Consider the following 25,953-nt stretch of genomic DNA (forward strand, 5'->3'; position numbering starts at 1 on the left):
TTCGTTTTAATTTATATATCATATACATCATGTTCATATCACAATTCGGCGGTTAATTATATTAACTAACATATAGTATTATATTCATCTTAATTATACATCACATGCTTTAATAAAATTGCATTCCATTATCTACAAGGATCCATCAGCGAATCAATCAATTAATAATTTCAAAAAGAAAAATGAAATACTCCTATATAGCTGCATTGGGGTTTATATAAAGGCACATTATATCTCCCTCGCCTCAGCAACACTCTTAGTTGCAACACCTCAAAACCCATACGCATGGATTCTCTGCACCAGCCCCTGCCCTTGGCGCTCTTGTTCATCGTCCCGCTCCTCTTACTCCTCGGCCTCCTCGCTCGATCTCGCCGGCGCTCGCCCTTCCCGCCTGGGCCAAAAGGCCTCCCCATCATCGGCAACATGCTGATGATGGACCGGCTCACCCACAGAGGCCTGGCCAAGCTCGCCTCCCAATACGGCGGCGTTTTCCACCTCAAAATGGGCTTCCTCCGCATGGTCGCCATCTCCGACCCCGACGCCGCTCGCCAAGTTCTTCAGGTCCACGACAACATCTTCTCCAACCGACCCGCCACCATAGCCATCAGCTACCTCACCTACGACCGCGCCGACATGGCCTTCGCTCACTACGGCCCCTTCTGGCGCCAGATGCGCAAGGTCTGCGTCATGAAGCTCTTCAGTCGCAAGCGGGGCGAATCGTGGCAGTCGGTGCGAGACGAGGTGGACACCGTGGTGCGCACCGTGGCCAGCAACACCAGCAAGCCGGTGAATATCGGTGAGTTGGTGTTTTCGCTGACAAAGAACATAATATACCGAGCGGCGTTCGGGTCGAGCTCGCAGGAAGGACAGGACGAGTTCATAGGGATATTGCAGGAGTTCTCCAAGTTGTTCGGAGCGTTCAACATCGCGGACTTCATCCCTTACCTCGGGTGGATCGACCCGCAGGGACTGAACGCCAGACTGGCCAAGGCACGAGCGTCTCTGGACAGATTCATAGACAAAATCATCGACGAGCATATCCAGAAAAGGAGGAGTAAAAGCGATGGCTGCGGCGATGAGGAAACGGACATGGTGGATGAGCTGATGGCTTTTTACAGTGAGGAAGCTCAAGTGAGTGAGTCTGAGGATCTCCACAACTCCATCAAACTCACCAAGGATAACATCAAAGCCATCATCATGGTAAGCTCCCGCGCACGTATCCATCACCCTTTCTTCATTTTCCCACTTCTAGCTAATCTCTCCTCACTTAGCTTCTCCGTCACCTCCAATCTCGGCGAGGCATAATTTAAGTTAATTAAAAAGATTCTTCAACGTTAATGGGATCGGATTCTGACTGTTACGACACCGGCCAAAGAGACACAAATTAAAGTACCCCTCCCTTAATATAAGACCTATTTAACTAATTTGATTATATTAAAAAAATTAAGTAAATTAGTTAATTATGAGAAATATGACATGTTTTTTTTAAAACACCATAATCATCTTTTTTAATATCTTCCTTTCATCTTCTACTTGATATGGTTAACGGAGTATCCATAGTGATAATTTAGAAAAAATTGATAAATATAAGAAATAAGTCTTATATTTAACCAAACAACTAAGTTCTATATTAAGTACCAGAAGATACTATGTTTCAGTTCAATCGTTCAATAGAATTTTGAAAACAGAAAAACATTTACTGCTAATGATCTGTGTGTATATTACAATGTCATCAAACCACAGAGGGCAGGGGAAAACTTGTTAGTTTTTTTCCCGAACAAGAAAAAACGCATGTTTTATTTATTTGTGACTATTTTGATGATGGCTACATGCGTGTTTTGTTTATTACAAAACGCCGATTCTGGAAACCAAAAGCACAAAATCATGACCATCTTTGCTTTGTGCTTCTCTCTTATTTTTTATTTGTTGGAGCAAACGACGGGTGCGGAGATTGTCCGCCTCAAATACAAGAGGTGTGACAGCGACGGATCCCAAGCAATTGCCTGTAGGCTGTAAATTGTTTTTGTATCTGTTGGCCTCACAAGATTTTCAAGTTAAGTGACATGACATCCAAATAGAATGTGTATAATATAACAAATTACCAGTTTATAATTATAAGTTAGGTTAACGATTTTTCATAGATTACATGAAGGCTTAATACAAATTTTAGTTGTTCAAATTTATTTTTATTTTGATTTTAATTTCTTAAAATTTAAATTATAGGTTTTGGTACTTTGTTCTGTATAATCGAATAAAAACTTAAACCAATTTTAGAAAATAAAACCAAAATAATAACAAATTTAGAGGTCAAAAGTTATATTAACCTAATATAAAATTTGAACAATAAGCTGTGATTATTTAGAACTTGTGAATAATATTATTTTTTTCAAAAAAATATTTTATTTAAATTAAAATTAAAATATAGTTTGAGAAATTTTTATGTTTTTATTGACGACAAAAAAGGTAATGCATGACAGGACGTGATGTTTGGTGGGACCGAGACGGTGGCGTCGGCAATCGAGTGGGCGATGGCGGAGCTGATGAGAAACCCGGAAGATCTAAGGCGGGTCCAGCAAGAGCTCGCTAACGTGGTCGGCTTGGATCGCAGAGTTGAAGAGTCCGACTTCGACAAGCTCACCTTCCTCAAATGCGCCCTCAAGGAGACTCTGCGCCTCCACCCACCCATCCCCCTGCTCCTCCATGAGACCGCCGAAGATGCCGAGGTTTCCGGCTACTATATCCCCAAGAAGTCACGTGTCATGATCAACGCGTGGGCCATCGGGAGGGACAAGAACTCTTGGGAAGACCCGGACTCCTTTAAGCCTTCTCGATTTTTGAAACAGGGCGTGGCGGATTTCAAGGGAAGCAATTTCGAGTTTATTCCGTTCGGGTCGGGTCGGAGGTCATGCCCCGGGATGCAACTCGGACTCTACGCGCTGGACATGGCGGTGGCTCACCTTCTTCATTGTTTCACTTGGGAATTGCCGGACGGGATGAAGCCGAGTGAGATGGACATGAGCGACGTGTTCGGACTGACCGCTCCCAGAGCGAGTCGACTCGTTGCCATTCCCAGTAAACGCGTGGTGTGCAACCTCTCTTAGATCTCATTCCAGTCCTTCTCTCTGTGGTTTTTTGTTTTTGTTTTTTTGGTCTTTGAAATATCTGTCAATTATATATACTGAGTATATGAAGAAGGGGAACAACAGCAACAGCAACAATAATTGATTCCAAAGAAAGAAGAGGAATCTGGGGGGATTTAATTGTCTTGAAGCATTTGTTCATTTGATCTTTATGCCAAATCATTTAGGTCGTTCGGTTGTAATTTGCCCCTTTTCTTTGTTGAAGATCAATGACTTACCTCGGAATAAAAATGCAATCGCAACCTTATCTCGAAACATGAATATTAGACACTATCTATCTCTCCAATGGAAAAAATTATGCAGCTTGATTCAATTGAATCATCTAATTATATCGGACGGTTTAAATTTATTCTTTTATTAGAATAAAAACATTCGAAATTAATTTAAAAGGCCAAAGTTTTACCTAAAATGTCAAGTTCTGAGAATGCATATCTTTTCATGGTCAGAAAAAACACTACCAGAAGAAGGAAGAATAGTATGCTTTCTCATCTTTCACCTGCCAACGGCCGCCAATGATCTCTAGAAGCCAAGGTTCGACCTTGGGGTTACAAGTTCCAACGGTGGAGGAATGCATACATTTTTGTTGTTTTAGAAAACTTATATCTAAATGCTCCTAAATGGTCTGTTTCCTTTTCTATCATTGTGTTTTTGACTTTTAACATAGCCTTGTAATTGTAAAACCAACAAAAAAGATGCCAAAACAAACAAAACAAAAGGAAAACACAAAACTTTTTACCTTTTTTTGGACCAACACAAAACTTTTCATCCACACGCAACAATGTTAAAATAGGAAAAATGACCAAAAAAAATGATTCCAAAATTCAAGTTTAGATATGAGTGATTAAGTCACGATTTGCAAATTTGCTAAAATAATCATATTATTCTTTATTTTTTTTTTAAAAAAATCAAGTATCCTCACTGATGACCAGTCAACATAGCTTCAGTGGCTGACAACTATTTTTTTTAAAAATTTTTTACAATTTCAGTAACACGGTTAATCAGTTTTTTAATGCTATTAACGAGTTCAGTATAGCAGTTAACAACAGGTTTTTCAGAAAATTCAAAAAGTGACGTTTTTATAACTTCAGTAACACGATTAACAAATTGTATAATGCTATCAACAAGTTCAATATAGCAGTTAACAATAGGTTTTTCAGAAAATTCAAATAATAGTATTTTTACAACTTCAATAATATACTTAACAAGTCATGTAAAGATATTAACAACTCTCATAGTACCCCACTTGTAGTTCAAATTGAACTATAAATTAGATATTATATTAATGAGCCAAACTAGTATTACTATGGTTGAAAAGTTTCACAAAATCATTTCTTGAAGATTAAATTTACTCAGTCTTTAATGAGACCTATTATTAGTTTTCCCCCCAAAAATTATACTATATTTACAAACCTAAAACGAAACAGAAATTATAATTGCTAGAATACTTTATCAAAGAAATTATAATTGCTAGAATACTTTACCAGGAATTAATATAAAAAAATTCCGAACTAAACAACCTCTTAAATTTATATGTTTTGGAGATAAAGATGGCATTTTGAAATTAATATCCGCTTTATCTTATTCATAGCTCGGATTCGGAATGAGTGAATAAAGACAACCGACGTATAATATTAAAATCTATGACCGTTTGAAAACTTCTGTCATATTTTGGCCGTTAAGTAATGGTGACTGTGAATACTAATACATGAATATAAAATACAAAATGAAATTTATAATAAATTTGAATATTCCCAAGTCATATTCAGTAAAACTCGAGCGGGAACAGGAGGGCCCTATGCTGATGATAAAAAGGCAAACTAAACGGGTGTTTGGATGAAATCAAAACCATAATTTTAAAAGTACTTTTACGGTATACAAAATAAATATGTAAAAGAGTTTATCTGGTTTTATAAAAAAAGTGTTTTTAAAAAGTATTTTTGAATGTTTCCAAACACTTTCTAAAATTAAGGAGTCAAATGTCAGCTAAACTAAGCAATCCACTATTCCAGATAATGACGCAGGAGATGAGGGACGGTTTCAAAATGGTTGAGTCCAAAGGACAGCTTTGTCAGTTGCCTCAAGCAGAAACTAGGGCACAAGTTGAGACATACGGATCCCCATCATCCTAATCTTAAGGGCACACATTCGGTGTGTGAAGATGAACGAATTCTTCAATTGCGGCATTGTTGGGATTGCAAGGTTACGGCAGGAAGTTGGTGGCCGCATTCACAGCATATAAATTGACCTCTCATGACGTTTCCTTCTCCTTTGGTTCTCTTTCAATCAAAACGTCATGTTCTACCTTCCTTCCCCACCTACTCCCTCCCTCCTCTGGCATCATCACAGCCTGTTGCTCGAAATTTCCTTCGCATCCACATTCTATCAACCGACCGGACCGGACCGGCCATCCACATTTATTACGCAGCTCACTTTGCGGCGTCTCATATATCCGCTTCACCCAGACATGACCTGGCCTTTGGTCCCAAACCACAACCCGCTCCCACCCCCATAATGACGATGTAATATGCCTCCCTTAAACCCACTTTATTTTTATAGGCATGCATTACCATAAACATTTAACATTCAAACAATCTAAATGCAATCATAAATCTATTAGTTCTCCCAGCTAAAGAAATCCAAGTCCCACACTCAACCGTCAAGACTAGCCGAAGGAGGGTAATGCGTCTCCAGCAATGATTACTTGATGCCTATTAACCAGATACGGACTTCTCACACTATGTAGTCTCTCCTCAACTTGTGCTCTTTTCACACGTTATCCGGCACACCGGAGAAGTAGAAGTAGAGGTCATCATCAAAAGATGTATGGAAGACTAGAAGTAATTGCAAGCACAGCTAAACCGCAATAACCATGACATTTATGATTCGTCCCCAGTAAGGAAGATAATTATGGATTATGATCCAACGACCTCATGCATCATCATTGAACTGGCTTGTATAAACTATGAAAACAACCCATAAGCAATGGTGCGAACAAATTACACAAAAAGAATATGGAAATGGGGCTAAATAAGGGCCCATTTCCATCCTACTGGGAGCCGCAGTCTTCACCTCCAGCTCCAATAGCACAGTCAATTCTCTCCTTAAATTTAATCTTTGGGGTCGGTCTTTCAACCTAATGTTAGTGGACAACATATGTTTACATCAAAATGCGAACAACAGCAAGGCCAACAGCAGAGATTGAAACAAGGGTCCCTATGCAGTATTTTATAACTTCGTATTTTGCTGCTTCCAATTGTGCTTTTAAAGCATGAATTTCCTGAACATTACATTACAGTGAGAGACATAAATCATGAGAGTAATTAGAAAAAAAATGCTTCTCAGAGTCACATGCACAACATATCCTTACTCTATCAAGTTTGTTAGTCAGATTTGTAGTTTCAGCACTCTGATTGTTTAATTCATCCCTTATTCTCCTGCACTTGCAAACGATAATCAAAATTAACTTTTAAAACAACCATCCTATTTAACACAAGTCTTATTATACTTGATCATGAACATCTTTTGGAATTTAAATCTCACCCCCTTTCAAGGTTCAAATCCAGCCGCTGCCCTGCAGTGACTTTATCTATCTCATATCTGCATCCCAACCAATATGCTTACACATAAAAATCACAACATCAGAAAATAAACCCAAAAGTACAGTTGATCAAAGTTGGCCACCATATAACAGACCTTAATTCATTACGCATCTTCTCTATATCATTCCGAAGCTTCTCAGTTTCATGTTGCAACATAGAAAAATGATGGCCCTGCATAAAATTTTTTTTCAGGATATGAGAGGTTAGGCAAGCAAGAACTTCCATTCTAAATCTGGTTAACTTGGGAGAATGTTAAGAAGAATCAAGCAACAAATATACTCCCACGAGAGCATGGTGTCCTACAAATGGTTGAACGTTACAGGTCTAAGAAAATTTCTTCCATGTCTAATCTGCTCTCTCCATCAAAAAAGTTGTTCCTATAACCCATTTGAACTATAATAGCGCAGAGTGGAGGATAAGATTAGCATTATGTAAGGCAATGCTCAACATTTAAGAAAAACAAAAATCATATATCACCACTATGATTAATAGAGACAACACGGGAGGATAAGATTAAAGCAGTTATTCCCGGACACCCTAAAATAGAAAGAAGCAAACACAAATAATTTTCAGACTATAAAAATCCAAATAGTACAGTGATCATCAAGCCAAAGAGATCACGTGCTAATAAATTGATGCTAGCTAAATAGAGTACAACAGAACAAATCCTAAGAAGCAGATGTCGTTCATCTGAATATAAGATACTAATTTCATATTCTTACTTGGTTAAAATCACCTTCACTTTTTTTTTTCTTTCCTTACGTAATTAAATATTACATGTATCATATGTTAGCATGCTTTTTTGGTAAATTTTAAAATAGAAGTTCCTTTTGACCCTTTAAGCAGCAGAAGAAAACAAATAAAACAACTTAACTGGGGAGTGGCAAGAAGTTAAAACATATGGGGATACCTAAAATTACAAGGTTTCACTGAACATTAAGAGTCATCTCTTAACTGAAAACCAGCAATTATCACAGTTGAAAAATACATGACAATTCAAAAGTTACGGGCAATCCATTTGATTTTATGATTTAGATAATTAGATCAGATAACCATTCACTTTTTGGAAACTCAGCCCAAAAGCAGCATTAGAATGTTTTGCAGCTGCTTAGAAAATAGAAGAATGAGTAATTAGCATTTGCAACAATACACCAACAACAAATGTCTTTAATACATCTTCAGCATTGACAACAGTGTATGATAAAATTTCTTTCCAATCTATCTCACAGCAATTTTATTATTTGCATAATCCACATCTACCCAGATGCCCTTAAATTTGTAAATAATACTAATTCTACATAATTAATGAGTACCTGTGAACTCTGGACTTCCGATTTGAACTTTGAAACATTGGCTTCTTGAATCATTTCAATCTGAAAGACATAAAAGAGAACCATATCAGCTAATATTAGAGCTTGTATTGAATATTTTCACACTTTGAGCCGAAGAACATATTAGAGAAACATGAGGAAAATCCCGCATAAATATAAGTATTGGACAAAAATTGATTTGGTTCAAATGATAAGACTTGCAAAGTGAAAATAATTTTAATGTGGCAGCTGAGGATCTTACTTTTTGTATTTCTCCTTTTGAAACAAATGACTGGGATGCATTTTCCATAGTGTCATTCAAAACTTCAGTTATGGCAGCAGTTATAGCCTCCGCCTGCTTTGAGGGCAAGCCTTGCCCTTCTAATCTCCTAACCTGAACAATGACAGGATGCCACAATCATGCCTAAAGGAAACAAAAATTCTAGAAAAAGAAAAATCTTCTGCAAACGTCTAAAAGTTAGAATCTATCAAGTTTCGAGAGCATTTTTTTAAATGACTAAGAAAGAGTCAAGCAAATTACAAGAGCTAATGTGTCAACGAGAAACAATCGCTTTCCGTTAGAATTCGCCAGTTGAGAAATGTGTCTAGAGTAAATTGGTTTATTCAGAGGCAAAAGAGCCGAAGATACTCTATCCAATGAAGACGATGCTTTTGAAGTCCCAAAAGCTCCTAAGCCAATCAAGCTCATCCCTGAATTAGCTCCTAATTGCCCCACTCGCTTGCAGCCGCAGCCGCGAGCCATCTGATTCCGCGAGTAAAGGCCAACAAATATCTTCGGAAGCTTTTTTCTCAAACCCTAAATTCGATACCAATCGCCTTCGCAGCAACTAATCAAACAAAAGGAGACAATCATGAACAAAGATGCACAGGAAAAGCTAGGACGAGGACAATTGCGGGATAAAAAACAGATCAATCAAGATCTCCGCTTGATTCGTCAAAAGCACAAAAGCAAGAAAGATTGTTATTTCATCTTCCTTCCTAACCTACCCGCGTTTTCGGCAACCGAAATACAAGCAAACAATCGATTATCATAATCATAATTAAAAAAGAAAAAAAGATGTTTCCTATCGCTAAGTGTGAGATGGACCGTACCTTAATCGCAACGCAATGGGGGAAGAAGAGTATAAGGGAATGACGAAAGAACCAGGAAGAGCTTGGTCAATCAGGCAGCAATGCAATGGCGACTGACTTCTCTCCGTCCCCATTATATCCGCTGCCCCTCCTTCGCTCCCAAGCGACGTCGTTTCTCCCGAGATATCAAACCTCGCAGTTGCTGAATCAAAAAATTGAAACTCAATACTTAGAAGGTGTTTGAATGGCTTAGATTTTTAAAAAGTGTTTTCAAAATTTTTCTTATATATTTATTTTGTATATTATAAAATTGTTTTTAAAATTATAATTTTATTTACACCCAAACATCTTCTTAAGTGGCCTTGTCAATCCTCACCAAAAATCTAATCTGTTGACTTTTTCATTTGAACAAATAAAATTAGATACGAGTATAATATTTTTTTCAGAAAAACCACTCTGAAACTTTTTTTTTTTTTTTTACATCACTCTGAATCTAATTATTCAAATTGCGCCACGTCATAAACAAATCTCACCCATTGTTAATTGTGTTGGGCTGGGATGGACACGATAAGCCCAGAAATGGAAATCAACAAAAACGAACACTCTGCAATGTGGATCCAGCTTCTATCGAATGTATTTTAAATCATCAATATAACATTAAATACTCTTCCACCAAGCCAACACATAGAATGGTTAATGTTTGGCTCCCCTCACAAAGTTACTATTCATAATTTGATACTCTTATTTATATTAAAAAAATCTGCGTTTCAAGTCATTTAGCCAATCTCCTTGGGTTGGTCTGAATTTGCATTGGGTGCTCATCAGGATCTGGACCGTTCAGATCGGATCTGGACGGTCCAGATTTTATTTTATTTTTATTCTTTATTTTTTAAAAATAATTATTTTAATAGGTATAGAATAAAAATAAAGATAATCTCTTAACTATTATATTTTTTAAAAATAATTTTTTTTTTTAAAATAATTATTTAAAGTATTAAATCTGGACCGTCCAGATTAGATCTGGACGGTCCAGATTTCTCATCACTTGATGAGCACTGGGTGCTCATCAAGTGATGAGCACCGAATGCAGGCCCGGTTGGTCTTAACTTTTTCCCTTCTCAAAAAGGGATCCTTTGTCACATCAATTTTTGTTCCCCCTAAAATTATTCTGCCGCCTTTTATATGCCCTCTCCTTTTCCAGTTTTTTCTTGTCTTTCTGTCTTCAGCAAATACTAATAGACTTCCTCTTCTCCTTTTCCTTTCCCCAAGGCTATAATTTCTTCTTCACAATTTTCTTTCAGAAAGAAAGAAAAACTTGCTCAGATTCTTTAATTGTTCCTCTGATCATCTTTCCCCTCCCCAGATCCCTTTCGCATCTTAGATGTCTTTAAGACTTTAACCCATGTCTTCGCCGTCCTTATCTCTCATCTCATATTCAAAATTCAAAATCTTTCTCTCACCACAAGCATTAGAATCAGAAGGTCATATAAATTGTTAGCTTGAAACTGTGAGGCAATGCAGAGGCAAGGACAAGGAGGCCACGGTGATCCTACCACATTTGAGTTCTTGGTAAAACTTCTAACTAGTTAGTGTCATTTTGTTTACTTTATCCCCAAAAAAAAAAAAAAAAAAGTCGGAAGCTTTTCCATCTGCGTGAGGGCGAAAATTCTGTCCTTGCTATGTATCAGGTCAAACGGTAAACTTGAGTATAAGCAGTGGACATTGATATAAGTATTGGACAAATTTGGGTGTCACTTGAGTATAGAATTTGCATTGAATATTTTCATACTTTGAGTTAAAAAAAAATTAAAAATTAGAAAGAATGCATTCGAAAAAATAGTTAAAAAAGAATGCCTAAAATTATTTCTAGGGAGAAAAAATTTTCTTTTACAAACTTCTAAAACCAGAGCCATCAAGCTCCAAGTGCATTCGAAAAAAAAAAAAGGGGAGGACGTTTAGAATTAGAAATATAAAACACAATATCACCAAAAAAGAGTGATGCCTTCCAGTATATCAGGAAAAAAAAAACAAAGAGTGAAGTAAATTACAAGGGCTAATGTGTCAACGAAGAAACAACGGCTTGTCGTTAGAATTTGCCAATTGAGAAATGTATCTAGAGTAAATGGGTTTAGTGAGAGGCTCAGAGCCAAAAACAGTTGAAGACACCGTGTTTTGGAAGCCCCAGAACCATTCAAGCTCGATATACGCTATATATCCATTTAGGCCACTAACGAGACTATATTATTTGTAATATGCCATATATAATAGTACCCTCCTAGTTATAAGTATTATTACAAGTAATATATCAATGATCTTCCAACACTCACCAGCCTATACATCTCGATGAAGAAACTTGTTGGCACTAGACCTTGGAACGATCATGGGCCTGTCCGTGGCCAGTATATAATTGAACATTTGAAGAGTCATTTTTTCTTTTGATAAAGCAACATGCAGCCTTAGAAGCTCAAGAAACGGATAGTGGATCTTGTTTGGACTCGACCCATGAATGCATTGAAACGCTAGATATATGCTAGCAGCAGAAGTTTGAAGTTTTTGTTCCTTTTTTTTTTGCTTTTGAACGTAAGCCTTTGGATTGTGATTAGGTTTTGAACTCTGCTGTTTCGAGTAGAGCTATTCACAGGACGAGACAGACTGGGACAGGCCTGTCTTGATTTATAGGAATGGGATGGGATTTTTGTCTGTATCCCGTCCCATCCTAGTTCTGTCCGGATCCTTCGGGACAGGGACAAAACCGAGACGGGAACGGGACGTCCTATTCCCTTTCTTAAAAAAAAATTATAATTTTTTGTATAAATTTTTTTATGTTATAATATTTATTTTTTTGAGCTTCTAAAGATAAAAACATCATAAAAAAATTATGTAAAAGTTCAATTATATAGTATAAAAAAGATGTAAAAACACACTGTAAAAATAATATCGTAAAAGAAACATTACATAATGGTTTTATAAATTATTTTATTGAGAAGGTGATTTTATTGAGATAATACTGCAACTTAAGAGTTGAAAATCACTATAAAAATAATAATTATTTTATTAATAAATGCATTGAATAATCTAATAATAATTATTAATAGATAATTTTTTTAAAAAAATTACTCTGGACAGGACGGGACAACTCCGTCTTGCATCTCGTCCCATCCCATAGTAGTCCCATCTTAAAATTTTTTTTACCCTTCCCGTCCCATTCTGACTGATCAGGACAGGACAAGCTGAACACCTATAGTTTTGAGTGCTAAAGAGCTTTCAATTTCTACACACTGGTTTAATCATTTAGATGGTGTTGCTTATGCAGAAAAAGCTAGTCATTGGTAATGGTTGAAAGATGCATTATGCTATCAATAATAATATTTTTGAATATTTTAACTAACATACGGTTTGCCTAAATATATCCAAAAGGTAAAATTGAACTAAACGGACCAAAACTAAATTAAATCACTTCAATTCAATTTTATTTTAGTTTAGAATATACTATTTTATAAAGAGACATTTGATGTTCATGGCATGTTCCTATATATAAGAGACCAAAATTGTCTTTATTTTTTTGTGTTGATTTCCTATTTTACCTATATTTATTGTTTTCAACTCACACACTCTCTCCTTCCTACTTCTCATCTTTAATAATTTACCATTGTTTTCTCATGTTATTAATGAGGGTATTTTTTGAAAAAAAATTTATACTTTTACACATTAGTTGTTCTTAACTAATTTTAACTATTTTTTTTATCAACGTAATTTGATTATTCGTCTCGGAATGGAGGGTAATCGAAATGAAATGAGCACATCATGGACATTCTACATATATATAGATTGTAATGATCTGTTGCGTTGATTTTTAATGAGGTACTGAGTTCAAGGGGTAAAAAGTAACAGAATAGAAAGACTCTAGTGGGCTTCCTAGAAATTAGTGGGAAGCATCGGAGAAATTTCTCAGCGTTTTGGGAGTGGGTGTGCTCGACTAAATATCGAGTGCTGTGAGTAGAAGCGAACAAACAAGTACAGAGCATGAAAAATCGAGCTTAATTCTATGACATGTATGTGCTAATGAGTAGTATGGCGCAGCATCATCATCCTATGTATGGTTCCATGGATCAAAAGAATTTTCGTGGAAAGTTCCCGCTGAATATGACCGTACGAATTGCTGGTGTATATAAGAACTAAATCTGGCAATAGCATTCACAGCAAACTCAAAGATAAAGAGAGAGCAATATGGAGATCGAGGAAATAGGCAGCCAGGAAGCACTTCCCCTGCTCTCGCTGAATCATGTGTCCCTGTTATGCAGATCCGTGTGGGACTCTGTGAGGTTCTATGAAGACGTTTTGGGCTTCGTTCTCATCAAGCGTCCCTCTTCTTTCAAGTTCAACGGCGCCTGGTTAGCTAGCTTGCGCTCTTTCTGTCTCTCCATATCTTCCCTTTTATCAATTAGCTTATTTCAGACCAATATACATCATCTCCATCCATGATATTTGTGGCACAGGTTGTACAATTACGGTATTGGGATTCACCTGATCGAGAATCCAGACAGTGAGGATGTGTTTGATGCGTGCATGAATGAAGTGCGGCCCATCAACCCAAGGGATAACCACATCTCCTTCCAGTGCACGGACGTGGAGCTGGTGAAGAGGAGGCTCGAGGAGCTGGGGATGAGGTACGTGACGGCGGTGGTGGAGGGGGATGAAGAAGACAGCAAGGTGGATCAGGTGTTCTTCCACGACCCAGATGGCTACATGATTGAGCTCTGCAACTGCGAGAACATCCCAATCCTCCCCATCTCGTCCTGCTCCTTCAAGCCTCGTGGCCAGAGCTTCAGCTTCAAGAAGCCTCCAGCCAAATGCGGATTGTTCATGGAGAACGTGATGATGGAGAGCTTGAGCATGGAGTTGTTGAACTTCTCCTTCTAATTCCATTTCCTTTTGTCAGCCCGTCCTTCTTCATTTACACACCATTTCAGAACACACAAAACATTATAAGTTGTTTGTTGATTCCAACCATGTCCCAGAGGGCATTCGTACGTGCTTGTGCATATGGTTTGTAAGTAAAAGGCAGACCAAAAAAAAATAAAATGTATTGTCTTTGCTCAGGTTGCAAGAAATTGTGATATATATATATATATATATATATATATGCTTGGTGTTCTTGTGCTGTAATATTTACCCTGTACTTTCAACACAGTTGATTTGCTTCTATTACCTCTGCTGCTTAGCTTGTTAGGCATATAAAATTGGATCAATAAATTTGCGTGTGAAGTTATGGCTTGGATAAGCCTCTAAGGATTGGAATAAGAATATCATTTAGCATGCATATGAAATCGAGGGAGGATTTATCTGGGTAGTTACCTACCTCAGTGGATCTTAAAATTTGCTGCCCCTTGCAATTAACTAAACTGGACCTTTTTTTTGCCTGATAATTAAACTGGAGTTGCTGCTTTATGAATTGAATTTTATTCGAATTGTAACACGGACCACTTTTTTTTTTTTGAGATAAAGGCAAAATGATATTAATACAAAAAAGGTCATTACATATTAAACGCTATAACAGGAAACGATAAGAGAGCCAAGATTATTAAAGGTTTTCCTGTCTATGATATCAAATGAAACACGATTGAAAGTAGATAAGAGCTTATTAGTCTGATGAGCGTTCAATTTGTTGAGGTTGAGAGCATCCTTTCCAGCAGAAGCAATGTGCAAAGATTTGAGCTCATGATTTAAGAGACTGGAGTTGAAGATCCAATAAAGCGAGGCTCTGAGACGGCAAACTGGAAATTTCTGGTTGCTGACCCAAGTACGTTCCCAGTTCAAAGTCTGCAAAGAAAGATCATAGAGACAGATATATATAAACGGTAAACCTGCGGATCAACTTTCTTTTTGGACAGTAGAATACTCCACGGGCACTGATCTTTGTTTCACACTTAATTTATTCGAAGGAAGAGGCCAGGCTTCGAATGTGAGCTTCAAAAGGCAAGATCAGTAAACGATAGTGGTCCAAAGACATCTTGAATGAGCTTTGTTGGGGTAAGTGTCCACCCATTATCCAAAATGAAATTTCTTTTAATTTACACCACAGCGGGTTAATGAGGATGATAATGCTTTAGATGATCTCGCTGGAGATTCAAGAGGGCAGATTCGAGCTAGTGCAATGATTGATCAATATTTCCAGACGGAGACCTTATGTTAAGGCAACCAAACCAAGCCGCTCGAGTAATGTGGCACCCAAAAGAGATACGACCCAAGGATATATTCCTCAGCATCGCGGCCAAATAAACAAAAATTATGAGCTCTGATATGATGATGTTGGACAACTTCAGATGGGGGCGCTTTCTTAAATAAATTCCACATTAAAAGCAAGTGTTTCGGAGAAAGCGAGATAGCCCAGAGAAATTTCCAGAATGGTATATTGGTATCACACATTGGTCCTATTCAACCATTTGTTGTAAACTCAGCTCCTGATACATACTTTTTTAAGAAATTTTGATTTTGTTGTCTATACTTTTAATGATTTTTGGCTTTAATCATTATATTTTTAAAGGATTATGATTTTGGAAGGTTGTACTGATACATTCTCCTACAGATTTTATTCCTACTGTTGATTACTTAGCTAAACTTTTCCATCACATGAAAGATAACTTTTATATTCTAGATCAACCACCTTCTTTAAGCGAGAGGAGGTTGATAAAAGAAACTAAGTTTAGATGTTGCTTCTTGTTGCAATTCTTGTATCTTTGATTTTGGGGGAAAAAAAGAATTTTGATTTTGGTTCCCACGTTTAAGCAACATTAGTTGTAGTTAATAGTTGATGCTTAATAGTTAATAGTGTCAACACCATATTAGCAAAGGTAATATCATTAAATTTATATCCAAATTCTGATAAACTACAAGAACTAGGGAGCATTAGAGAGGGGCCTATTCTAAATAATATTTATGGGAAAGGATTTTAAAAACTGTAATTATTTAGAAAGACCAACTGCTAAAATATAAGTTTAAAAATAATAATTTGTCCCTAATTAAATATCCTATATTCTCTCTCACTGCATCCTATAATTATCCTATTTTTCAATGAAATTATCAAAAATTCAAACTGATGGGAATTACAAAGGCATGAAGCAATTCTAATTAATACAATTTAATTAATAATTAATACTAATTAATTTATTTGTCCATCAATTTTTAATCAACAAAACTCTTATTTTTGGCTTTTTGGAATAATGAGCCTATTAAAGTTACTCCTTCTATATCTTTTTATAAGTAACATGGGATTCCATTATGCAAATGAAAAAGTTAGTTAAAGACAACAAATAGGTAAAAATTAAAAATTCTTTTTTCAAAATACTCTTATTTATGGGGGAGAGAGAGTAGAAAATAGAATAAAAATTTATTATGATAAAGGGAATTATGAAAGAGAGAGAATGTGTGATGGAAAAAGATAATAATTTGAAAAATGAGATAATAAATATATTAAATATTAAAATAAGTAATTAATGGGGTAAAATAGGAAATTTGTTACAAAAATTTAAAACAACTTGTAAATGTTGCTTATATTTAGAGACAAGAGAGGGATGATAGTTGTTGCTTATAAAAAGGACAGAGGGAATATAAAGTTTAATGGTTATTTATTTATTTACTTCATACTATTATTCTGTTGCATGCCTTATAATCCCAATTTAGCATTAAATTGAATCCTCTTAAATAATACGATTAAAAATTTAAAAATAATATAATAATATATAATATATAACTTATTCATAACTTATAAAAGTAAAAAAAAAATATTGTAGCAATTTTTTTTTATGAATGTTACTCTTCATATATTCATATCGTATGGTAAATGTTATCATGTCATGTATGTTTTTCTGGACTTTGATATCATTAATTATTAATATAATGCAGGTTCCAGCTTTTTTATGTACGAAATTGAACGATGAAAATCTATTAAGAAAAAATATATATGGAAAAAATATAGTAAACATTAAACCCAAATAAAAAGCTCTTTTATTCAACATTTGATACTTGGTATTATTAGGTCAAATTAATTTATCAAACCTAAATAGAGATAGCTCTTTCAATTTATCTTTTATATTTAGGTAGACTCAAATTTGAATTATGCCACTCAAGCTATTATAGCTACTTTTATTACGATAAATACCTGTTGATATAATGACTTTTATATGTTACTTTTTATTTGAAATTTGTAATCTTATTAGCCAATATGATTCAATTTATTTCTAAGGATTGGGTTCATAAATTTGTAATGTCCTGATTAAAATAAGAGTACTTTGGTTTTTTTTTTAAAAAAAGAAATAAAATGAGAGTATGAAATAAATAAATAAAAATATGGTTGAATTTTATGACTTGGTAAGTTCATTATTCAAAAAGCCTAAACAAATTTTTATTGATTAAAATTGATGGAAAAATAAATTAATTAGTGTTGGTCATTAATTTAATTTGATTAATTAGAATTGGTTTTGCCTTTGTAATTCTAATTAGTTTGAATTAATATGAATAAGTCATTATTATTTTATGGGATAATGTGCAAATTCATCTTGAAAGTTTGCTCTCAGGAGCACTGGGTATCGGGAAGTATTTTTTGGCTCAATGTCACCTTAGAAGTTTTCAAATTGCAGCAATGTCACCCTGGCCATTATTTAAGTTAAGTGTGACCATTAGTTGACCAACTATACTGAGTTGGCAGGTCCATATGTCATTCATATCATTATCTTCTTTGAGTTAATGTGCAAATTTGCCCCGAAACGTTTTACTCAAGAGCGTTGGGTATCCAAAAGTTTTAAATTGTAGCAATATTTTCCTCGCTGTTATCCATGTTAAGTTTGACCATTAACTAACCACATATGCTAAGCTGGTAGGTCCATATGTGATCCATTTTTTTTTTCTTCAGGTTATCTACTTCATTCCTAGTTAATAACCCTAATGCCATTTTCTTACACACAAAAACAACTCTGTCCACATATCTATTATTTCGTCATTCACTCTTAGTTTAGTACTTTTTATAAAAACAAAAGTATAGCATAAAAATATAGTAAGTAATATACATAGAGGAGAAGCTCTTGAGAAGTTTTGAAAGATGTAAACGATGAGGTTGATTTCAGAGTAGCCATGGCTTTGGAAAGCATAAAAGCAATGATTTTATTACAGTTGATGCTAAATCTTCACCTTGAAAAAAAAAGGGAAAATTTCATTGTAGGACCGCAGAAGACAATTAACATCAAAGAGCTCCCAAAACTTTCTGAAACTTCACTGCAGGACCAAGGGACCAATCTGATATTAATTTTTAGAGTGAGATTACAATAATACCCCTCCCTTTTTATTTTATTAAAAAATAAATATTTACCGGAGTTACTGTTTCGGCCACCGGAGGTCGGAGGTCCGGCCACCGGCGCTTAGGTGGCCGCCGTCGAGGTCCGGTCACCGGTGGCCGGAACAGTAACTCCGACGAGACCTCCGGTGGCCAGAGTTTTTTTTGTTTAAAACAAAGTGGCAAAGGGAGGGTTTGAACCCAGGACCCCTTGGCACACCAAAAGACTTATAACCACCAAGCCAAACAACCCATTCAATCATAACATGCAAATAAAACTATATATAACAAAATAAACGCAACAGTCCAAATGTATGTGAACAAGTGAAATTAGACGATTTACAAGTGGAATTCATAAATTTGCAACAAAAATTAGGCAATTTACAAATAACATAATAGAAGTCATAATCCAAAATGCAAGTATTTAAGTGCAAATGAGCAAATAAAATTTAAAAATTTACAATAAAAGTTTATGAATTTACAACCCAAATTTGGCAAACACAAGAGAATTCACAACCCAAAATGTAAGTGTTTGAGTGTAAGTGAACAAGTGAAATTAGACGATTTACAAGTGGAAGTCAGCAATTTACAACAAAAATTAGACAATTTACAAATAACATAATGGAACTCACAACCCCAAATACAAGTATTTAAGTGTAAATGAGCAAGTGAAATTCAACAATTTCACTTGCAAATCTATAAACTTTTGTTGTACTTGCAAATCTATAAACTTTTGTTGTAAATCTTCAAATTTTATTTGCTCATTTGCACTTAAACACTTGCATTTGGGATTGTGATTTCTATTATGTTATTTGTAAATTGCCTAATTTTTGTTGTAAATTGCTGACTTCCACTTGTAAATCGTCTAATTTCACTTGTTCACTTACACTCAAACACTTACATTTTGAGTTGTGAATTCTCTTGTGTTTGCCAAATTTGGGTTGTAAATCCATAAAATTTTATTGTAAATATTCAAATTTCACTTGCTCATTTGCACTTAAACACTTGCATTTGGGGTTATGACTTCTATTATGTTATTTGTAAATTGTCTAATTTTTGTTTGTAAATTGCTGAATTACACTTGTAAATCGTCTAATTTTACTTGTTCACTTACACTCAAACACTTACATTTTGAGTTGTGAATTCTCTTGTGTTTGCCAAATTTGGGTTGTAAATCCATAAAATTTTATTGTAAATCTTTAAATTTCACTTGCTCATTTGCACTTAAACACTTGCATTTGGGGTTATGACTTCTATTATGTTATTTGTAAATTGTCTAATTTTTGTTGTAAATTGCTGAATTACACTTGTAAATCGTCTAATTTCACTTGTTCACTTACACTCAAACACTTACATTTTGGGTTGTGAATTCTTTTGTGTTTGCCAAATTTGGGTTGTAAATCCATAAACTTTTATTGTAAATCTTCAAAATTTACTTGCTCATTTGTACTTAAATACTTGCATTTTGGGTTATGACTTCTATTATGTTATTTGTAAATTGCCTAATTTTTGTTGCAAATTTCTGAATTCCACTTGTAAATCGTCTAATTTCACTTGTTCACTTACATTTAGACTGTTGCGTTTATTTTGTTATATATAGTTTTATTTGCATTTTATGATTGAATGGGTTGCTTGGCTTGGTGGTTACAAGTCTTTTGGTGTGCCAAGGGGTCCTGGGTTCAAACCCTCCCCTGGCCACTTTGTTTTAAACAAAAAAAACTTCGGCCACCGGAGGTCTCGTCGGAGTTACTGTTCCGGCCACCGATAACCGGACCCCCACGGTGGCCACCTGAGCGCCGGTGGCCGGAACAGTAACTTCGGTAAATATTTATTTTTTAATAAAATAAAAAGGGAGGGGTATTATTGTAATCTCACTCTAAAAATTAATATCAGATTGGTCCCTTGGTCCTGCAGTGAGGTTTCAGAAAGTTTTGGGGGCTCTTTGAGATTATTTGTCTTCTGCGGTCCTACAATGAAATTCCCCAAAAAAAAAATGAGGTGGATCACATGTAGATCTACCATCTCAGCATATTTGGTTATTTAATGATAAAATTTAACATGGATAACAGTTGGGGTAATATTGCTATAATTTGAAAACTTGTGGATACCAAGTGCTCATGAGTAAACACTTCTGAGACAAATTTACACTTAACTTCAAAAAGAAAATAATATGGATGACACGTGAACATGCCAACTCAGTATAGTTGATCAACTAACAGACAAACTTAACCTTGATAACAGCCAGGGCGACATTGCTATGATTTGGAAACTTCTAGGGTGCTATTGAGTCAAAAAATACTTCCAGATACCCAGTATTCCTAGGCACAAACTTCAGGACAAATTTGTACCTTAGTATTTATTTCATTTAAAAAAGGATAATTATAGGATGTGGTGAGAGAGGATATCAGAGATTTAGTTAGGAGCAAAACAATATTTTTAAATTTATATTTTGGTATTTGATCCTTCTAAACAATTATAATTTTTAAGATCCTTTTCAATAAATATTATTCATATTAGGTCTCGCTCTCTAATTCTTCCTAAGAACTAATATTTTAGACTGTGTAAAATATATGAACAAAAACAATAAAAAAGTACAAGAATTAAAATCCAAACTCATTAAAAATATAAAGATTTGGAGAGAATTTAATCCTAAAATTTATGTTTCACCTACGTGTCTTTTCTTTTAAATTTAAAATTTATACTTTATCTTGCATAAGAGATTCACATATCAATATAATTCAACATATCCACTAAAATTATATCCAATCACACCATTTATAAATTTCAAGAATTGGGACTCAACTGGTAACTAAGATTAAGTGGCTTTTTTTCTTATTATTACTACTAAAAGTTTAGGAGAGCTGAATTTCGGGTGTAAAGAAAATCCACCTCCTAAAACTAAAAATTTACTTACTTTAAAGCTCTTTTAATCATTCCTATAGAAAAATGATTAAAGTAGCTACTATAGTAGAAAAGATTTAACTCATTTCAAATTAAATTCATAATAGAAAAGAAACAATTAATGACTTAGAAGGTCTATTATAGATATTTAAAACTCCTTGTTAATATTCATACAAATTAACGTTTAGAAGAATTAAATCTCCTCTTGAAAGTATACATGAATGTAAAAATTTCATATCACCTGAACATGCGAAGCGATGTTAAAAAAGAGTTTAGTCCCACTAACATGATAATGGGAAATAAGCCCTTATCTACCATAAATAACACATTTATAAACATCTCAAGATGGGTTTCTGAGTATCAAAAACCAAAGCTCATTTCACAACCAAGTTACCGAATAATACTTATAATATATCAACACAATCAGTGTGGATTTACGGATAATACTCATGCATCACCCTAAGGTCTCTGGCCTACTACTAGCACTCAATCCCAACAATCCAATAAACAAAGTACAATTCCATAGTCAAATATCCAAACAATATAGAGTATGCAAAAGAAAGAAGCTTTAGGTGACAATATACAATCTATCGTTACATATAAAAAATACGAAAGCAGTACTAGAAGTTATGAAAGCTTAGGCCTCTGAATTCTTCTCTGACAGTGCGACCCTATAACTTTCACTTAGAAACATCAATAACCATGGGATGAGACATAAACCTCAGTAACCAATAGTCCAACTCATCATACATACTAATATGTACTTGTGAAGGTGTCAAGTGAAATAATTAAGAATTAATAGATAAAAATATATAAATATATCAGATAACAACAGTTCTGAAACTCATAAATCAATTCCTGGAATTCATAGTTTATAAAGCAATGCCATTATGCATATGCAATCCCTAAAATTGCCTTCTCTCACTATGGGAGAAGTAAAAACCCAGAAAACCAATCTCTTACTCTAAGAGAAAGAGCCAAAAAGGTGATCATTCACTATAAGGGATATAAAGAAATCCCAAGGTTTGTCCCTCACTCTGAGGGACTATACCAAGAGGCTGTTCTCTTATTTTTGAGGGAATGTAAGGAGCCAATTATTATACATTAATTGAGGCATTCATCACGTGAAGATAACAGTCATATATTACTCACCAATTCCCATTGTATGCATCATACTCAAGAATGTATTCCATCAATTCCAAATCACATAATCCATTTACAAATCAAAACCTATAGTTATAACATGATATCATGAACTCAAAGGATTGCGTGTAGTTCCACATGACTTATTTAATTCCATTATATCAACATAATTTGAAATATAATCCAAAATACCTTTCATAGTTTCAAAGCAATAAAATCACTTACAAACAACCTATTAGCATATATAATGAGTGGAAAGTGGTTGCTTTTCGTCTAAGCAAGGGTCAATTACCGCAAACATGTTACCTTGAGCACAATAACACCAATTCCAAACAATTTACACAATTACACAATCACCACATACCAGTTAACAAACTAATCAAGTAGTTAAAAATGATAATTAGGACTTAAAATCCTAACTCAACCAAAAACTCCTCTTAACTTCAAATTGACCAATTCAAAACTTAATACACAATCCTAATAAACTCCCAATTACACCAATTGATTAAAAACCCCAATTTTTTCAATTTAAATTCATCATAAAAAATACCCGAATATGAAAATAAACTTAAATCAATATTCTAAACCGATTAAATATCAATTCTAACTTGTAATAATATAACTGATAGTCAAAACTCATTTTGAGTTATTATAATATCATTAACCATCATAAACCTCCCAAAAATCACAAAATCTAGGTTCAAATTCTTCCAAACTCCAAACTCAAGAAAACTAAATTGATTAAACACTTGAAATTATCCATTGAAATAATTTAAATTTAAAATAATCAGTCAAAACCTTAGCCCATTTGAAATCATTGAAGAATCCTAAAATTCAACTTTCTCAATCTTAAAAAATGTAAGAAAAAAGGGTAAAAAAAAAAAAGGTTAGAAATATTTACTTTGATGTCTGAAAGTTCAAATATACTCATAAGGACCAAAATCTACAAGTCCTAGTAGATTCCCAATATTCCACCACGCTAAATTATCTTAAAACGCGTATGAAACTGATTTTAAAAGCTAGTTCGAGCCACGTTCACTGTGTGTTGAATGGCACTTAAAAAAAGTGTCCTTGCTGTCAAGCCATTCACTATGGTGTTCGCTATAGCTAACTCATAGCAAATGTCACATAGCAAGAAAAAACCCAATTGTAAAAATTCACAAGTAAGTCTACACACCTCCAAAAATTACAAATTAAGACTCTTTAAAAAGCTTGAGATGTTTATTTGTTAATTTAAAAAGAACTAATCAAAGATAAGATCATTTGGTCCTCTAAAATTCTTGATTTCCAAGACTGCTTAAAAAATGCCTAGGGTCAAGACCTCCAATCAGAAATCTTAGTGCTTTTAAGCCTCAAACCTCCAAATCCAACCACTCCATGCATCAAATTTATAATAATTTTCTTAATCTACTCAAATTAGTCAACTGATTCTTATATTAAGGATCAGGGGTAGTATAAATAATTATTTAACTCTTATATATTCAAGATTAGAGAGTATTATATCTTTAATTTTAATTAACAGCATAACCTTATCATGAAAAAAGTGAATAACATAGAAGAAGGTTAGCGAGTTGTGTGCATTATAATTAAGGTATGGATGGGTCAAAATTAATGATTACAACATGACTGGTGACTGATAATGTTTGAATTTTCGCCGAAAAAAGTATTTACATTTAGTGCCTGATAAACTTCATTCTATTTATATATACATCATAAGGATATGGGTCAAAATTAATGATTACAACATGAAAGATTAAGGTTTGAATGCTCGTTGAAAAGAAAGATTTATATTCAGTGTCTGATAATATTTCAAACAAAAACTGCATCCAATAGAAAGATATATATATATATGCTTAAAACAAAATTAATGAATTTATATTTTATAAGATGAAGCAATTATTTTTAAAAAAAAACTTAAAAAAGCTAAGAAAGATAAAATAGTAATGGATTTTTTTTTACCAGCAAAATAGTAATGGAATTTTATTTTTTTGGACTGAAAAAATAGTAATGGAATTGGCCTGTGAGAAGTTGTATTTGGTATGATCCAAATTAAAGTGGGGGGGCGAGAACGAAGGGCGGGGAGTTGTCAACCCCACAGTGCGTTTGGATTTGTGGCTGTGAAGTTAGGTTGGAGTTGAACAGAACTGACAAACGCTCATTGATTGTGTCTTCGTTTATTGAGCTCTCATTGACATTTATAAAATACTGTGTGGTTTTTGTTGTTGCCTTTACACTCGGCTTCAAGGTCCCCCCTGCAAATTCCTCCCCCTAATCAAATCAAATAGCATCGCGTCTTCCATCATCATCAGCTTGGAACACCAGCCACCCAACATACGTTTCCCTCAAAAACAGAACTATCATACCCGCATGGATTTGGTGAAATTCTGTCTTCTTCTGTCTGCCTCTTTTCTCCTTCCCGCTTTTGCAAATCCAGCTTCTTTCTTCTGACTTCCTTCACTTCTCTTGTATTTCATGCTTCAAGCAATGAAACTGGCAGCAGTTTTCAATTATGAGAACGCTTTGTGACGCTTGTGAGAGCGCCGCCGCTATCGTTTTCTGCGCCGCCGATGAGGCCGCTCTCTGCCGTGCCTGTGACGAGAAGGTGGATTTTTTCTTTTCTTTCTTTTTCTTTTCTAAAATCCTTTTAACCATCGAATCGGTTAACAAAACAATTCCATGACTCTAGATCCTTTTAAATAAGCCAAAGTTGACTGTTATACTAGTTCAAGAGCAATGGACTATCGAGAAAAGCTCTTTTCTTCTTTTTCTAATTTTCTCTCTCTGTCTATTTCCAGTGCTATCGTACTGTTTTTTATTTTTACAATAATGTTGGGTCATCATTATGATGAAATCAATATGACGACAAGAAATGAAATTCGTGGGGGAAAAAATCCGTTGACAGAGAGGAATTGAGCACTTAAGAGATATTCTCTTCTGCCATAAAAGGAGGGACTTGCAATTTGGCCACCCGGCTTGTTGTGTTGCTTCATATACATATTTGAATAGGTCTTTATTGAACTTGTGTAGATTTGAAGTCTAAATCAAAGGTCATTTTTCTGGTGACTGGTAACGTTGATCCTGGTCAATTTCTCAAAGCAATGATTTGGAGTTTAATCTATTTGAGTGACAGGTTCATATGTGTAAAAGCTAGCTAGCCGACATGTAAGGGTTGGTCTGGCCAGTCCTAGTGATGTGCCTCGCTGTGACATATGTGAAAATGCGCCTGGTAGACAGTTTCCTTTCTCGATCTTTATCCTAATTTTATCTGCCTCAAAGCTCATTTCATGCCTTTTGAACTTGGATGTAGCATTCTTCTTCTTGCGAGACAGATGGAAGTTCACTTTGCTTGCAGTGTGACATGATGGTTCATGTTGGCGGCAAAAGAAAACATGGAAGGTCTTTTTTTTAGGCAGAGAGTTGAGGTAGGCCTCTCCTTCCACCTT

At 34.8% G+C, this 25,953-nt stretch overlaps 3 protein-coding genes and 1 pseudogene across 3 annotated transcripts; 3 read left to right on the plus strand and 1 right to left on the minus strand.

Annotated features, from left to right (window-relative positions):
* The first annotated feature begins 227 nt into the window (after positions 1 to 227).
* LOC114761976 (cytochrome P450 84A1) lies at positions 228 to 3,395 on the plus strand. The gene is made up of 2 exons (XM_028951424.1): positions 228 to 1,200; positions 2,478 to 3,395. Exons 1-2 carry the CDS (start codon positions 286 to 288, stop codon positions 3,099 to 3,101), a joined length of 1,539 nt encoding a protein of 512 aa, XP_028807257.1. The 5' UTR covers positions 228 to 285; the 3' UTR covers positions 3,102 to 3,395.
* A 2,586-nt stretch (positions 3,396 to 5,981) lies between these two features.
* Positions 5,982 to 8,788, minus strand: LOC114761974 (protein FMP32, mitochondrial-like). The gene is made up of 7 exons (XM_028951422.1): positions 8,591 to 8,788; positions 8,312 to 8,443; positions 8,053 to 8,112; positions 6,834 to 6,910; positions 6,681 to 6,737; positions 6,508 to 6,574; positions 5,982 to 6,417 (listed from the first exon to the last, which is right to left on the minus strand). The coding sequence occupies exons 1-7, from the start codon at positions 8,756 to 8,758 to the stop codon at positions 6,298 to 6,300; spliced, it is 681 nt and encodes a 226-aa protein (XP_028807255.1). The 5' UTR covers positions 8,759 to 8,788; the 3' UTR covers positions 5,982 to 6,297.
* A 4,580-nt stretch (positions 8,789 to 13,368) lies between these two features.
* LOC114761975 (metallothiol transferase FosB-like) lies at positions 13,369 to 14,349 on the plus strand. The gene is made up of 2 exons (XM_028951423.1): positions 13,369 to 13,532; positions 13,638 to 14,349. The coding sequence occupies exons 1-2, from the start codon at positions 13,369 to 13,371 to the stop codon at positions 14,059 to 14,061; spliced, it is 588 nt and encodes a 195-aa protein (XP_028807256.1). The 3' UTR covers positions 14,062 to 14,349.
* Positions 14,350 to 24,807: 10,458 nt separating this feature from the next.
* LOC114761973 (B-box zinc finger protein 19-like) lies at positions 24,808 to 25,932 on the plus strand (annotated as a pseudogene).
* Positions 25,933 to 25,953: the final 21 nt, after the last annotated feature.

Source organism: Neltuma alba, unplaced genomic scaffold, assembly GCF_004799145.2.
Source record: "Neltuma alba isolate B1F8T4 unplaced genomic scaffold, ASM479914v2 tig00011157_pilon, whole genome shotgun sequence".
Classification (NCBI taxonomy): domain Eukaryota; kingdom Viridiplantae; phylum Streptophyta; class Magnoliopsida; order Fabales; family Fabaceae; genus Neltuma; species Neltuma alba.